This window comes from Neodiprion lecontei, chromosome 5, assembly GCF_021901455.1.
Source record: "Neodiprion lecontei isolate iyNeoLeco1 chromosome 5, iyNeoLeco1.1, whole genome shotgun sequence".
NCBI classification, from domain to species: domain Eukaryota; kingdom Metazoa; phylum Arthropoda; class Insecta; order Hymenoptera; family Diprionidae; genus Neodiprion; species Neodiprion lecontei.
This window is the reverse complement of record NC_060264.1, coordinates 4374021-4388881: the sequence shown is the minus strand read 5'-3', so window position 1 is coordinate 4388881 and position 14861 is coordinate 4374021. Positions and strand designations below refer to the sequence as shown.

Here is a 14861-nt window from a genome sequence, read left to right as displayed (position 1 = left end):
GTACTATGGTCATTCTTGATTACAGCCGCTAGTTGACTTGATTCAACAATCCTAGTTTCATTCTCTTCCGCAGAGGCGAACGTATCACAATCCCACGATAGGCTTCGGCGCGAGCCGACAGTGGTAGCGAATATCATACCCATATTCGTGCGTAATATGTGGGCTTGTATGTATGCGAAGGGAGAAGGTTGGAATTCAGATAAAGCAAGGAGTAGTGTCGAGTCACCAGTCAGCCAGTCATTATTCCTCTGCAGTTTTACCAAGTCCCATTCGGTCTTATTGTTAGGCGAGGATGTGATTCTTCCAAGCTACCTGTTGAATCAGCGCTACCGATAAACTATGGCGTATTTGTTGAAAAACTTGACAAACAGCATCTGGCATGCGTTTTACGCTCTGCAAGGTGACACCCCGGGTATCGTTGCGAAATCTAAATTAAAGGTGCGTATGAATTCGAGCGTATCTCACAATGTTGACAAACGCACGCCGTATGACGTGATTAGTAAATATTATAATGCTGAAGCTGTTTACTTAACCGTGAAGTTTCTTAGAACTTTATGTTTGAGGGTGTGGCTTTTTTCACGACACTTTCACATGTCACTTCAGGTGTTGACAGCCAACTTTGGAACCTTGATGGATCTGTATGGGGTTGAGAAGGGGCTCGATGATTACCGAAGCACCCAGTGGCTGACGTTCGATCAATTTTTATATTACTTACAGAATGAAGTAAGTTTTGTCACTATACTTATTCTTATTATTATCGTCATCATTTGTCGGTACAGTCATTTTATCCATCTCAGGTCTTTGCCTCTATTTCTGATGCAACACCAATGCAAACCTGCAGACTTCTTGAAGAACGCATCGAGGAGATATGCTGGCTTGTTTCTCGAAAAGCGTACGCAGATCAGAAACACAGAGTCTTTGAAGATCGCAGCATTTATCAACTCTTCAGAATATTCTGTCTTTTAGCAGAGATGGGAACACATAACGCAGAGTCATCGTATCTCGTAAGTCATCGTAAAAAATTCTACTCCCTTACTTTCCAAACAATCAGATCTTATTCTAAAACCCTTAACACTTTTTAATCTGAGGTTTTTTTACTCGTAATAGATAACCATGCACAGCAACGAGGTAGCTCAAATATCTTCCCAACTCGTGACATCATTGGGTCTTCATTGGGACTCGTCAGACTTTGCCGAATTATCTGCAGCGTTGACTGCATTCAGGTAATTCCTCTTTTGCAAATGTCTGCATGTTATGCGTTTCATAAACGAAGTTGTGTTCTGAATCAAATGCAGAAATACTTGTTCACATTTATCTTGGTTTTAGTTATCGTAAAAAATCACTGTACCTAAAGTTGAAAGACTTTCAGACTGAAAGCAGCAGGATCTCCTTGTCTTATCCATGTAGCATTTAGTTAAACGTATTTCCAAAAAGATTCCCCACATTTCTGGCAGTGTTGGAGTCCAAGTACAGCGGTGGAGGAACTTTGGACACAGCTGCTGTAGCTGAGGCTATAGATGACCTTTACCAGATCTATGTTAATGACGTCATCAAAAAAGTGAGGCACCGCTAAGGCGATCAAGTTCTGAAATATCAATCTTTCAGAGATCCTATAACTAAGTCTTTTAATTTTCCAGGGATATCTGATCAAGAAAGGATTTCTCTTGCCAACAATGCGATACTACTGGTTTGTCCTTCAGCCGGGAAAATTGACTTACTACAAAGATGCCCAGCAGAAAGATCCTGCTGGAGTGATAACCCTAAATGTAAACTGTTGGGCTGATGCTGTTAAAGATTCTGGAAAGCTAGATAAACAGTTTATTCTAAGTTCACCAGACAACAAGGCACTTGAACTGGTCGCTGATGATCATAGGGGCAGATTACAGTGGTTAGCCGCACTACAAATTGCCATTGATCATTCTGGAGACAGAATTGGCTATCAAAGGTCTCTAGCGATGCAAAGACGATCCATGCGGCTGGTAAATAAATTAAAAGACAATTTACACTGGCACTGACAGCACATTGAAAGTGAGTATTGTGATGGAATATGTGATTTTTCTTAGGCTAAGAAACAACTGAAGGAAGAAACGGGGATGGAATTGCAGCATGAACGCCAAGCACGAATTGCCGCAGAGTTACAAGCAAGAAAGCTGGAGGCGTTATCTAGAGAAGAAGGAGCCAAGGTACAAGAGCTTGAAGAAATCAAATTAAAACTTGAAAGACTTTTGGAGGAGGAGAAGCAAGCCTTACAAGATGAAGAGATAGGTATTAATTTCTCTTCAACAATTACCTAATCAACTAGTTTGGCTCTGATTGCTTTTTTTAGTTTATCTCTAATTTTTCGCATAGTTCGAAACCTTCAAGCTCGAGTATTGAAAGAAGAATGGGAAAGGAGAGAGCAGCTAGAAAAACTACAACAAGAGCAACAGGAGCTCCTTGAATCAGAAAGATTGAAGCGCCTTGAATTCGAACAGAAACAGCAAGAAAATGAACTAAAATTACAGGGTAATACCGCGATTCTTGACAAATTCTTTCGAGTGAATAAAAACATAACATTTTATTTACGAAACACAAATAGCGCGCCTGACTTCATGAAAATCTGAATGTCTTTACAGAAGCAGCAGCAAGACTTGAGCAGCTAGAATCTGAAAGACAGGGTCTCGACGCAGAGCTGAGGTCTGTGCGGGAAAAAGTAAGACAAGCTGAAGGAGCTCAAATACTATTAGAGGCGCAAATTGTTGTAACCAGGCCTTTGAGAGGTGGAGAACGAATCAGACGTACTCAAAGCATGATTCCTACTAGTAAGGAAAGGTCTGATGCAATAGAATATTTAAAAGATCGGGTTACTTCCACACAGGAGGACATTCACCCAGTAACGTAAACGCCGTATAAAAAAATTCCTCCTAAAATTTGCCATGAACTGATTGCCATTCCTGTAGCTAATTAATAACTAACGTAGTAATAACAATCATCCTTTATCTTGATCCTTTGCCGGTTTGATAACATGGTGCCCAGGGGTAGCGTTTTGGTCGTTAGATCAGTTATTTTTAGTTCTGTTATTTGTATTTTATCAAAATGTATTAATATACTCATAAGTAATGTTGGGTATTTTTATTTTCAATTTACATTTCATATTCAGAGCTGTGTTGTAATTATTTAGTATTTTGAATATAGATTGTTCTCTATTTACAAATTAGATATACACAGAGAAATACATATTTTATACATACCTATAATAACTTCACTATATCTGTCAGGGTAAAATATTAAATAAAATTTTTAACTATCAATTGCATTATGAATCAGTAAAACAAAATATAACAACTTTTAAACGCATATGGATGAATCACAAGTATTGTTGATTTCCATGGTGACTGTTGAAAAATTGATCAAACACAATCGGCTAAGTTCTTCTGTCTGTGGAATGAATTTAGTTGCTTGGTCTAATTCCCAAAGTATACGTGAATTTAACTTACTTACCCAGTACATAATAAATTTTGAATATGCCTGCAAAAAAGAAAAAGGGCAAGGCATCGAAATTATCGCGTATGAGCGATGAAGAGCGAGCCAGATATTTGCAACATCGAGCGGAAATAGAATTGGAAGCCAAGAGGCGCAAGCAACAATTAATCGCTGCTTTTACAAAGGTGAAATTTAATTCTACAGTTATGAGTAGATTATTGTTACATGTTACCATTCAAAAGACGCAAGCAAGTTTATAACAAAGAATAACGAGCTTCTGTGTGTTTAGAATAAACTTAAGCATGAAGAAGCATTCTCAAGATTGAATACTGCGAAAATAAACGAACAGTGGCGTCATTTGCTGCGTCAAATAAAGTGTAAGGAATTGTATCAGGACGTTAAACACCTTTGGCAAAATTTCGACTGTACTTTGAAAGCCAAAAACTCAATAATTGCAAAACTCTACGACGAGTTAGAATTATCTGACAGAGATCACAGACGATCACAAGAGGCTCACATCATGATGATTGATAAATTCATAGGTGAATTAAAGATATACATACTCATACACATGCATATCACATTTCTGCTCAGAGGAGACAATACTATGTTGACCATAAATATTTTAACAATGAGTCGCATTGCGTATATTTCAGGCATACACAAGCAGAGATTGAGTTATTTGCATGACAATTATGTGAAAGAACTCAGAGAACTTGAATACATTGGCACGGTAGAATTGACTGAAGTTAAAAATAAACTGGAGAACAGTTGTAAGGAACAAGACACTATTATATTTGCACAGAACAAAAGTCTGGAGAGTAGCTTAGAAAAAACAAGGTCACAGAATGCTATCCACACACGTACCATCGTGCATTCGGTATGTAAGTCACACATTTCTTTTTAGGAAAATTATTGGGAAGGTTTCTATGAAACAATAATCAAACTACATGTGATGCGATAAGAAAGAGGAAGACATAATGGAACTGAGGCACCGTGTTGTGGGCAATATGGAGAATCTGTGGTCCCAACTGCTTGCGACAATCACAGACTATGAAGTGCTGACGGAAAACAAAAGGAAGCAGTATGAGTACTTGAAGGAACAGGATGATGCTGTCAGGGCAGAAGCAGCTATGTTTCCTAAACAACAATCCCAGCTCTTAGACACAATCGATATTACCAAAGGACAATTAGATGATTTGGCATGGGAGCGTGGGGAGCAGATAACGGAGTTGAAACAACAGCTGGAGCAGCTGAACAAAGCGATTTGGGATCTGAGATCCAAAATAAAAATGGCGCAAATAACAGACGCCATTCGGCTGAAGAAACTCAGTGTTATAAGCAATGGAGTGAAAAAGGTAAATCTCACTATTGGTGATTTAAGATGTAAGTACAATTTTTTATGCCTATTCTTTACTCTTGATCGTAGGAATTGGATAAAATTCTGGAAAAAGGAACGATGTTGCAGCTTCTCAGTCAACTTTGTTCAAGCTTAGAAGAACCACGAGATGGGATTGACAAGTGTTCTAATAAAGATAACGACTTATTACATTGCTACGAGAAAACGGGCACAGAAAACGTAATAATATATAAAATTCAAATAGAATCAGGGTCTCGGGGAAATGAGATTTATAATCGTAGATGAGTTAGCAATTTTTGCAAATCAAGTAATTACATTTTCTTCCAGGTGACAGAACCGTTCGACAGAATGGAAAAGTTCTGGAAGCGATTTAATGAAGTGAAGGCAGAGAATATTTTAATGCGGAAAGAGCGTGCACAATCGTTGCAGGAAAACAGGCATTTGAGGCACAACTTGCGTGTGTATCTAGTTACTGTAGCCAGAATGCCAGCTGCGAGACCTCATACAGCCATTTAAACATTTTTAGTTAAAGAAAATTTCAAATTGGTCTAGATTTTCGCATTTATTTTAATATAAATATTGATGCACACAAATATGAAATCTAGATCGGTATACGTATTTTATTCCAATGTGTAAATCTAGATACCAGTTACTTCACCTATCTTGGAATAATTTTTTCGTTTTTTGTTTTGTTATTCTTAACTGACGTTTACGCTAAGTGTGAATTTCTCATTCAAACATGATTCAAATGAAAATACCGCACGTTTTTGCAAGTGTAGAGCTATGTTGATTGAAGTTAATCGGCCATTTGTACTTTGTGACAGTCCAAGAATGGAAAAACTGTTGAATTTCTATCGATGGGTAAAAATTCCTCCACCCAGAGTCAAATATTTGTAAGGCCTCGCCCTGGTCCTGCCTCTGACTGGATGAAAGAATATTTTCTCCTGAGGAACTATACCCTCTGTTTCAAGATAAATATCAAAACAAGCTCTCAGTCGCTGCAATTGTGCAGATAAAGTTGGTGGCTTTTCCCACATGACATTTACTTCTCGCTCAATATCCCTCAGGATATCAACGGATGCTGGAACGGTAGGATTGAGAGTGATGCTGAAAATTGGTGGTACTCGTGGATAGTCAGGTTTGATGGCTATATGAGCGACAAGTTCACCTGGAATGAAACGCGTCGTAATTAATATACTGACAATAATAAAATTGCAGTTATTAAGAAGACAAGAACTGATACTAACTGCTCTCTCTGCGTAGTACAGCTTCATAGAAAATATCCATCGGTGATACAAGGCCTTTTTGATAGAACGGGGGCGTATTGTCAAAGCTTGAGTAACTCTTCCAGGACAGAGTGTTGAACTTGTGTAGCACAGTAGCTATCTTGCATGGCATTGGATCACTACTATCGGTAAAAATAGAGAGATTCCCTGATTCCAATTGGCGTATTTCAGAGCAGAGCTCAAGTCGTGCTTTCACTCGTCGTTTTATCTCTTTAAGAACACATTCCACACTGTCCTGTGCCAATCCGTGATTGACTGCCACCTGTAAAATACATAACATATTAGTTAAGAATGATTTAAATTCTATTTGTGTTTCCAAATTTCAATATACAACCATTTGTTTAGCATTATCCGACGTAATGAACCGCAGCCCAGCCATGCGCTGAGCCCAGTTATAGGGAATGCCTAGTTGCAGAGACGGAAAGGGGCCCAAGCCATACCGACATAATTGGTAATGATTAGCTGGATTTGGGCTCTCCAGACCCAAATCACCAGGGAATAACTCTCGAAGTACCGAATCAGACACCAACATATCCCTGTCAATGAAACAATCAGTGTTTGATAAATTTTAGTTATTCTGGATAATAAATTCTGTAAGTAACATTTTGGTTTACTCTTAGAGTACTTATTAATAATATGTCATACCCTGCACTAACGCCACCTGGATTTTCGGTATCCAGTGTGGCATCTAATGTCACCACATTCAGGTAGCTCATATAAAAGAAGTTTAGCGTCAGTTTGGTGTTACCTGTACAAAAATTGTATCAAACAATAAATTTCTACCATAAAATATTCCTTTGCATGAGTAGAGATTAAAGTCCGAAACTCACTTTTGAAAACCATTACGAGTCTTACGCTCAATGGATGTCTCTGCAATAGTCTAAGTTTCTTTTCCTCCAGTCTAGCTTCTTTCGACATTCTGTGGTGTCTCTTTTTATGGACTGGTGTTTCTTCTACAACCCCATCTGTTTGATTGTCTTGGTCAGAGTCTGAGTCTTGTGACCCCTCTTGGCTGTTGACCCTCTTGGCATCATCATCATCTCCTTCTATACTCACGAGCAGTGAGGAATCTGAAGCAAATAGAGAACACATGAATGATCATTGCTCGAAAAAATTCTTTCAAACTTCTTGGTTGCAGAGTATAGTGAACGTACCATATGCATCTCGATACGCAGTCGCCTTTGCGTAAAGAACATACAAAGGTGAGGCTAATAATGCAGCCTTTTGATGCTCTTGCCGTATTTTGTCTAATGGTAGGCCAAGACTTTCCTGAAGTGGCTTACTTGCCTGTGAAAATGAAAAAAAATTCACATGAGAATACTTGTACCCGGAGGCTGGAATAATATTGGAATTCGTTGAAAGAATAAAAATTGCATAGGTCTGGCAGACGTACCTCTAAAATTGTACGTAATTGGGGTGCGAGATTATCCAACCGAGTTTGTTTGGATTCTATACTGGCAGCCACTCCTTTCTTGCTGTCAGTAAGCTCATCGCACAACGCAGCCAGCTGCTTCCTCTGCATCAACTCCCACTCCAAACGAGCTAAGCGTAGTTGGTGAGGGTCGTTTTTGGTAATTTCCTTTTGAATTAGAAAAAATTTATCACGTAATGGTTCACAAAATAATTTGTAATAAGGTTATACTTCAAGGTAACCTTAGTTATAGTAGAACTTACTGGCCTAGAGACAGACTCAGGTGCCTCTTTATAAAATTCATCCTCTGGGACAAGTTCGATAGATTCGTCTTTTGATCTGGGCAGAAATAATTATTCTTTGAGCATAGGTATTAATGGCAAGATCCAAAAATTATTTTTCTATTGAATTTCTGTGGGAAATTTATGTTGAAATCAGGTACACTTGAACTCACTTGAATTGCAAGCATTTGACGACTTCTTTCTTGAGGTGCATGACCTCGTAAAGTAGATTTTGTAAATGCAAATGCCTGCTATCTACACTGCTCTTAGCTGCTACTAAGGAGTCCCTTGCGAACTTTGTTCTGAACTTTTCCATTCTATTTAACTTTTTCAATTCAATGAAAGCGAGTGATGTTTGAATCTGCAGTTCACGAATCTCTTCTTTCGCCTGAAAATGAGATGAAAATCACTCTTCAATCTTAAACAAGAAATAACCACATGAATTAAATCATTCAAATGCCAGGTACGTTACTAACACTGTCCTCGCTGTTTACTTTCAATTTTGCTATCTTATCCATCAATGTTCGAATATTTTCGCACATCGACAAAAAATTCTCTGAATCCGTCGCAGGCGATCGATCCATTGCCTCCTTTTCTTCGTAAGTTGTTATTACCTGTACAAAGGAAAAATAAATTTTGTGTTAAGTTTTATGGGTCCAAGATTGTTATGAATTCGATGGGTTTATCATATTGCCGGAAACCTAACCTTGTACATATCGGCATCCTTGACTGGAGTCGTTACCCCAGTAGTCACGGATTTTCTTCGCTTCTTTGTGGACTCAGTTTCATTTTCTTTACCCATTCTCTCAAGATTCCTGTACGAATAATAATTATTGAAAGGTCTAAATCCCGGTTATGACTCACACGATCAATCGAGGTTATGTTTACTACCTTCGATCAGTTAAAACGACAAGTAGGAACTACAATGAATATAAATAGCGGCTTGTAGACCCTGGATTAGTTCACCAATACCCCACAAGATGGTATTAGCGGTCAATTTTGCGGCTCGATTCGCCGCTCAATCTCGAAATCGTATGTTTTGAGGACGTGTTATCGCATCAGTTGCGAAGTGTCAAGTCGCGATAAAATTTTTTAACTAGTTGATTAGATATATTTAATTTACATTGAATAGAAAAAAAATGGGAATATTTTTCTCGAAGAAAAAGCCTCAGAGTCGAGTTACTGAACAAGACAAGGCTGTGCTGGTTCGTATAAAAAATAAAACTATAGAATTTTAACCTAATATAACCTGCTATGGGTTTGACACATCAAATCTACGTATTTATGTAATTATAGTTCACAATTGCATATCATTTCAGCAACTGAAACAAACGAGGGACAAGATAAAACAATATCAAAAACGGATCGAACAAAGCATCGAAAAGGAGCGTGAAATAGCAAAACAATTAATTCATGATGGAAAGAAAGAGTTGAGTATATGACGTCGCTTTTTTCTGTTATGATTCTTCATTTCTCAGTAATGGCGGTAATACAAGGTAAAAAATTATTCATGTACTTCGTTGATTTTCAGCCGAGCTTTGCTGCTACTTCGCAAAAAGAAATTCCAAGAACAATTGCTCAGCAAAACGGACGGTCAGCTCGAAAATCTGGAACACATGATGCACGATTTGGAGTTTGCGCAAATTGAGTTGAAGGTAATAGATGGGCTCAAAGTTGGAAATACTGCCCTGAAGAAGCTGCATGATATTCTGTCGATCGAAGACATCGAAAAAGTGATGGATGAGACCAGGGAAGGAATTGAAAAACAAAAAGAGCTAGACGATGTGCTCAGTGGAACGCTGTCAGACGAGGACGAAGGAGAGGCGGAGGCTGAGCTGGAGGCGCTGCTGGCCCAAGATAGGGAATTACAAGATAAAGAAGAAGAAAAAACGAAGATTCCTGAAGTTCCAAAGGAAGTTTCTCTGCCTGACGTTCCCACGGATGAACCGGTCAAGCAAAGAGGTATATTCTTCTTCCTTGTTGTGTCAATCAATCTTCAGTTGCCATTGCATACAGCTATGCAAAGATGTCTTATCGTTACCAGCAATCCAGGGAATATGCATTGCTGTATAAATTATAGGAGTATATTTGTGTACCTTGTTCATTGACGTATGCTGTCTATATTTACTGTTTGCAGAGTCACCAAGGAAGGAAAAAATACGAGAGGCAGTGCCATTGGAAGCGTGAATGATAATTCAATTTGTGTAAAACACAGATTTTTATTAATTCCTTGATTTATTAGATGTATACATTTTACTTCTTTTATTTGAAAAAAAAAATCTCTTCTGTGACGTGTTCCACTGACTGCGCCCAGTGTATGCTACGTGCAGTTTCTCCATCTTACGCCCATTTCCATTGACAAACTTATGATAAAAGTGAAATTTGTACGTACCGAGTGCAGTGGGTGGAAGCCACTACTAATACCGCCGGAGTGTGTATATATGTACAGTGCTTTTTGTACAGTTGTTAGTTGTATGGAGCTAGTAGTCTGATGAATGAACCAAAAAAATAGATTTCATAGATCTATCCACCTAAATTTCAATTCATCTTCGGGATCGCATCGCCAAAGTCTTAAAACTTCAATTGGATTACAAATATTGAAGCGTGAGTGCAAATATCAGAGTTATGTTTATATGGTTTAGGTATCTGACTTAAATTCAAAATGTCTTTAGTGTCATGCTTCTGTGAGTGTGACTCGAATTGTATACCTAATATCAAATTGTTAACGACAACATTGTGCATCCGTTAAATAAATTTTTTCACATTATTATTGTAAACGTAACAATTAGCCACTTTTTATTTTGGTAGAACGCAGACTATTGCAGGTCTGCGTTTTATCTCAATAAGAAATATTGCAGATTAGAGATGAACAATATTATTTGTTATTTCTCACCCAGACGAGAGTACACGTTGCGATTACCGAGTTACTTGAGACTTTTTTTTCTCTCATTGAGTGTAATAGTAATCATTTTAAGCTCTCAATTGTCACATGGATGGTGTTTATATTTTTCCACAAATAATCATATTTTCATCCATCAAATTGATTGCGTCACTGAACATATAAATAATTCCAATTTCATACTCAGCGCAATCGCAAAGAGGATCACCTTATCATCTAACTAATTTACAACTTTAAACATTTCATTCTCTTTTAACTATGTGAATGACGTGCAGGTAAACGAAATTCCTCAGAAATCACGCGGATAGTCGCTGTCTCTTCCAGTTATCAAGACAAGCACAATTGTTATCTAAAAAAAAAGACAATGTAAAAAAAAAAGAGAATTCTATTATAGTTGTTTGGTTACAACATCAGTATTCAAGTTATCAAACTTTTATTTGCTATTATTGTATCTTTTCTGCAATTTTTCTTCCAGTTACAATGGAGTACCCAAACTTTCAAAACATGTTTCTCTTGAATTGTCTCTCTGATTCGTTTTTTCAAATATGGCAAGTTTTCGTCGCAGAACGATCAGACATATCGATCGTCATTCGATGATCCAAGCACGAGATCGCTGGTTGTTTTTACGCGACTGTTTTCAAAGTTTCTGGGTTCGATGATCTCATATCTCTGAGCTGTGAGCACAATTGTCCGATTATATTCGGCTAACAAAACTACGTCAAAGTTTGAGAAAACAATTGAGCGAAGTTGAGGAGAATTACGGACACGGTAAATAAGGTACTTTACGATTATTATTCTGTTTTCACACTCAATTACGTATTCGCGTAATTGTTATTGTATATATCTCTCTCTCTCTCTCTCTCTTTCTCTTTCTGTCGTGTTTACCTCTCGTCGGAGAAATTGCACCCCGATGTTGTTGTTATCACCATCTAATTGTCAGCCGTGTTTTGCACAGATAGTCCAGTCGGAATGTATGTACATTTTTATGCGGGTTTGTTTTTCTAATCGTTGGGGACACTGATGGTCTAAATCCAGATTTTCAATCAGATTCTGCAGTATCTTCGGCCACCATCTTGAATTTATCAGGAAATCTGTTTTTGTCTATTAATTCGCCCATTTTTAAGTTTTTACTGAACCAGTCGTATTAACTAAACTTGTACCATTAAGGAGAAGAAAAACTAAATTTTTAGAAAATTGTATTCTTCGCAACTTTGGTCATAACAACTTTTCGTCTGCGATCGATCTTTTTTAACTTAATGTGGAACCAAAAATTCAAGACGGCAGCCGAAGCTACTGCAACCTACCTAACCTCTTGCAGAATCTGATCGATATTCTGGATTTATTATCAAACTAAAATGACCAGAAAAAGAAAATAATGGTATCGAAAATTTGCAATTTCAGGTATTTTTTTTTTTTTTGTGACACTTTGACTGGGCTAAGATTAGTATATCAGTATGCGAATAATAATAACGTTAGCTGTTGCTCGGCTTTTTCTTTTTTCAAATTACAGAATATACTGACAAAAGTTTGTATTTGACCATAAAAATCATTTGTTTCGAATTATTCGAAAAGCATAACCTCGATTTATTCCATTTCCCGTAATATGGCGTAAAAATTATCTAAGACAAATCCCGTTCCAAAAACATCGCACTACGCGTTTTCAACGCGAGTCAATCAGCGCCATCGATCAATCGACCGATGTTTTCCGCTCGGAATTGCCGTGCGCTTTCGATTTCCAACATGGCCGCCGACAGGATGAACATAGCTACAATTACACCTACTCGCGTCTTCCCATCAAAGGCGAGTCATACCCTTTAATGAACCCTGGACAGGTGCGCGGGTGCATTTCTTACCTCTAGAATGTGCGGCTCACAATAAACGCGCAAACGTGAAATAGCGTTCCACGTGGCCTAAGCCGAGGCGGCTAGAGGTCGCAGTTTTATCGCCCCAAGTATAACTGCCCGAGTTGTTAGCGGGGTGCTAAGACCTAATTAGCAAAGACATCGGAACGATTTCGCACTTGTGCCCACCGCGGGGACCGTTTACAACCTGTTATCGCGTGCCAAACCGAACTCTTTATACCCCCCCCCCCTCCTCCCATTTACCAATCTGTCTCTTTCATCCCAGTCCGTGCTCCTCTGCTTTATTCGAAGACGATCGGTGTGGGTATTCAGTAATCGTTGGCCTTGTGTAATATGCAACGCGGAGTTTGATCGAGTCACGACCGGTTTATAAATGAAAAACACTTTGCTTCTTGTTGTACAGTTTTCGGAAATATTTCGAATATTACTGAGGAGACGTCGCGTAGTTCTTGTATAATCGACGCTATAAAGGAGGAGGAATGATGCACGTGAACGGCGCGGGAATCGCCGATGCATCGCTCAGGCATACTCGGGGTGACTAATTTATTAATTTCACATCTAATTGCTTCATTATCGATGCACTTTCTTTTGTTCTTAGACTTTTCTTTTTTGCATATATATCATGTGAAATGTTCGCACGCTTTCCTTTCCTTGAATACAGCACATTCATTGATCGATCATCGATGTAAGCCGAAAGTTGTCACCGGCGAAAATACCTAGTGATACTGGAGATAGTCAATCAGTCAATTTTGGATAACCGAGATTAGGGATTAAGCTCGAGGAATTATCGATGTATAAATTCTCTGCGGAGTTCCAAGTCCTCGGTTCCATACATATTTGAATTTTTGCCATCGGATTTCGTCGAATGCGGTCGACTCAAAAAAATTCAACGACAAGATCATCGCGGCGCCATGTTGTGGAAATTCTCACGCCGCGGACATCAATTCGTCTGAAACATAGTTGGAAATTGCGTTATATGTTTACGATGTCTCAATCTTGAATATTCACGTTTAGAAGGACGAACGGGCACCTCACTACTTTGCGAATCGTTCAGGCGGCGGCAAATAACGCAGGGAAGAAGTGGCAATTTGAATAACGACAGCTATTCGAACGCGTGCCGTTTAAATCCATTTTTCAAACCGCGGTCGTCTTTTGTCCACGGAGCGCGATGACACGACAAGGCTGCATTTTCGCTGCCGGTTCCTTGCCTCTTGTTTCCGGCGGCGAGTGTAAAGCTATTAAACGGCAAACAATATATCGCAAAAGCTTTTAAAACCGATAGCCTCGGATGGGTGGATATTACACGTGGGTGTCTGATTGCAAAAACGGGAACAAACGGCTAAAAATTCGCATCCAAAGGATGCGGGCACTTTAATTTCGAGAGCCTGCAGATTTTTGTTTCATTCGGATATTTGAATTATTTGAATAGTTACATTTTTTTTGTTTTACAAAGACAAGAAATAGATGAGCTCCCATGCAGTTGCAGCGATTCTCGCGTTTATTCGCACCTTTACTACGATGATATATTTATTACACCTGTATCATAATTATACAAATTGTATAGCAACTTAGCTTCTCACTACAATATCCAATTGCAATGGTAAAATTAAAACGAAATTTTCTCGTTAAATATAAACTACGTGTATAATACTTACGGCGTTTTGCAAGCGAGTATAATGTAATGGTAGATATGTATAGCCACATGTGTAGGATTGGTGGCACGTGATCGATAAGCGAGCGCGAGGTGACAGAACGCAAGTGGGTCGTCGTATGGAAAATATACGATGATTTGATAGTTTCGTTAAAAATGTCTGCGGCGTGAGGAGGCGAAGAAAGGAAAAATATGAATAAAAAGAAAAAAAAGACCGTTTTCGTTTCGAGGGAACTGAGAAAAATTTCTTATTTTTTCTTTTTTACGGCAATTACTGTAACATACCATACATCGTGACAACAAGTTATACATGCACATTTTCTGCTGTGGCAAAGCATGAAATAACAGTTAGGGACGTTATACTATAAACTGCACAACCAGAAACTCCTCTCATTGTCAGTGCGAAGTCTGGTGTAGCGCATAAAACACATGAAATAGATAGATAGATCGATAGATAGACATAAGATAGATAGATAGGTATATGATTCCTATTATGTTGGTAAAAGAAAGTCTGTAAAGAAATTGAAAATATAGAAAGTAATACCTTAGCCTGAATTAGGTACCAGATTAAACGCTAAACTATCCTATCCTGCAAATATATGTATAAAACTTGCCGACCGACCGATGACCGCTGGCATTATCGAACTGC

General features: G+C 38.4%; 5 protein-coding genes across 5 annotated transcripts in view; 4 read left to right on the top strand and 1 right to left on the bottom strand.

Annotated features, from left to right (window-relative positions):
* Window positions 1-29: 29 nt before the first annotated feature.
* LOC107227321 (switch-associated protein 70) lies at window positions 30-3502 on the top strand. The gene is made up of 9 exons (XM_015668431.2): window positions 30-438; window positions 604-723; window positions 798-1004; window positions 1108-1223; window positions 1435-1558; window positions 1638-1979; window positions 2064-2265; window positions 2350-2505; window positions 2616-3502. Exons 1-9 carry the CDS (start codon window positions 340-342, stop codon window positions 2879-2881), a joined length of 1632 nt encoding a protein of 543 aa, XP_015523917.1. The 5' UTR covers window positions 30-339; the 3' UTR covers window positions 2882-3502.
* LOC107227295 (dynein regulatory complex subunit 2) lies at window positions 3502-5647 on the top strand. Its single transcript, XM_046741592.1, has 5 exons — window positions 3502-3647; window positions 3752-4342; window positions 4428-4820; window positions 4892-5041; window positions 5150-5647. The coding sequence occupies exons 1-5, from the start codon at window positions 3504-3506 to the stop codon at window positions 5336-5338; spliced, it is 1467 nt and encodes a 488-aa protein (XP_046597548.1). The 5' UTR covers window positions 3502-3503; the 3' UTR covers window positions 5339-5647.
* Window positions 5403-8719, bottom strand: LOC107227324 (THO complex subunit 5 homolog). The gene is made up of 11 exons (XM_015668436.2): window positions 8507-8719; window positions 8277-8414; window positions 7974-8188; window positions 7783-7858; window positions 7502-7687; window positions 7263-7395; window positions 6939-7178; window positions 6754-6856; window positions 6443-6644; window positions 6070-6370; window positions 5403-5990 (listed from the first exon to the last, which is right to left on the bottom strand). The coding sequence occupies exons 1-11, from the start codon at window positions 8600-8602 to the stop codon at window positions 5674-5676; spliced, it is 2007 nt and encodes a 668-aa protein (XP_015523922.1). The 5' UTR covers window positions 8603-8719; the 3' UTR covers window positions 5403-5673.
* A 107-nt stretch (window positions 8720-8826) lies between these two features.
* Window positions 8827-10582, top strand: LOC107227301 (charged multivesicular body protein 6). The gene is made up of 4 exons (XM_015668409.2): window positions 8827-9005; window positions 9120-9229; window positions 9332-9762; window positions 9938-10582. Exons 1-4 carry the CDS (start codon window positions 8940-8942, stop codon window positions 9985-9987), a joined length of 657 nt encoding a protein of 218 aa, XP_015523895.1. The 5' UTR covers window positions 8827-8939; the 3' UTR covers window positions 9988-10582.
* Window positions 10583-12626: 2044 nt separating this feature from the next.
* Window positions 12627-14861, top strand: part of LOC107227300 — a 29120-nt gene continuing 26885 nt past the window's right edge. The window contains exon 1 of the mRNA XM_046741590.1: window positions 12627-13095. Coding sequence (XP_046597546.1) covers window positions 13041-13095 — 55 coding nt within the window. The 5' untranslated portion in view covers window positions 12627-13040. The remainder of the gene's footprint in view (window positions 13096-14861) is intronic.

Coding starts and splice junctions, on each gene's coding strand:
- LOC107227321 (XM_015668431.2), top strand. CDS start 340: ATGGCGTATTTGTTGAAAAACTTGACAAACAGCATCTGGCATGCGTTT. Junction 439..603: donor TTGCGAAATCTAAATTAAAG/GTGCGTATGAAT, acceptor ATGTCACTTCAG/GTGTTGACAGCCAACTTTGG. Junction 1,224..1,434: donor GCAGCGTTGACTGCATTCAG/GTAATTCCTCTT, acceptor ATTTCCAAAAAG/ATTCCCCACATTTCTGGCAG.
- LOC107227324 (XM_015668436.2), bottom strand. CDS start 8,602: ATGGGTAAAGAAAATGAAACTGAGTCCACAAAGAAGCGAAGAAAATCC. Junction 7,396..7,501: donor AATTACGTACAATTTTAGAG/GTACGTCTGCCA, acceptor TCATTTTCACAG/GCAAGTAAGCCACTTCAGGA. Junction 6,645..6,753: donor CCAGGTGGCGTTAGTGCAGG/GTATGACATATT, acceptor TTTCATTGACAG/GGATATGTTGGTGTCTGATT.
- LOC107227295 (XM_046741592.1), top strand. CDS start 3,504: ATGCCTGCAAAAAAGAAAAAGGGCAAGGCATCGAAATTATCGCGTATG. Junction 3,648..3,751: donor TAATCGCTGCTTTTACAAAG/GTGAAATTTAAT, acceptor CTGTGTGTTTAG/AATAAACTTAAGCATGAAGA. Junction 4,821..4,891: donor TAAGCAATGGAGTGAAAAAG/GTAAATCTCACT, acceptor TCTTGATCGTAG/GAATTGGATAAAATTCTGGA.
- LOC107227301 (XM_015668409.2), top strand. CDS start 8,940: ATGGGAATATTTTTCTCGAAGAAAAAGCCTCAGAGTCGAGTTACTGAA. Junction 9,230..9,331: donor ATTCATGATGGAAAGAAAGA/GTTGAGTATATG, acceptor GTTGATTTTCAG/CCGAGCTTTGCTGCTACTTC. Junction 9,763..9,937: donor TGAACCGGTCAAGCAAAGAG/GTATATTCTTCT, acceptor TACTGTTTGCAG/AGTCACCAAGGAAGGAAAAA.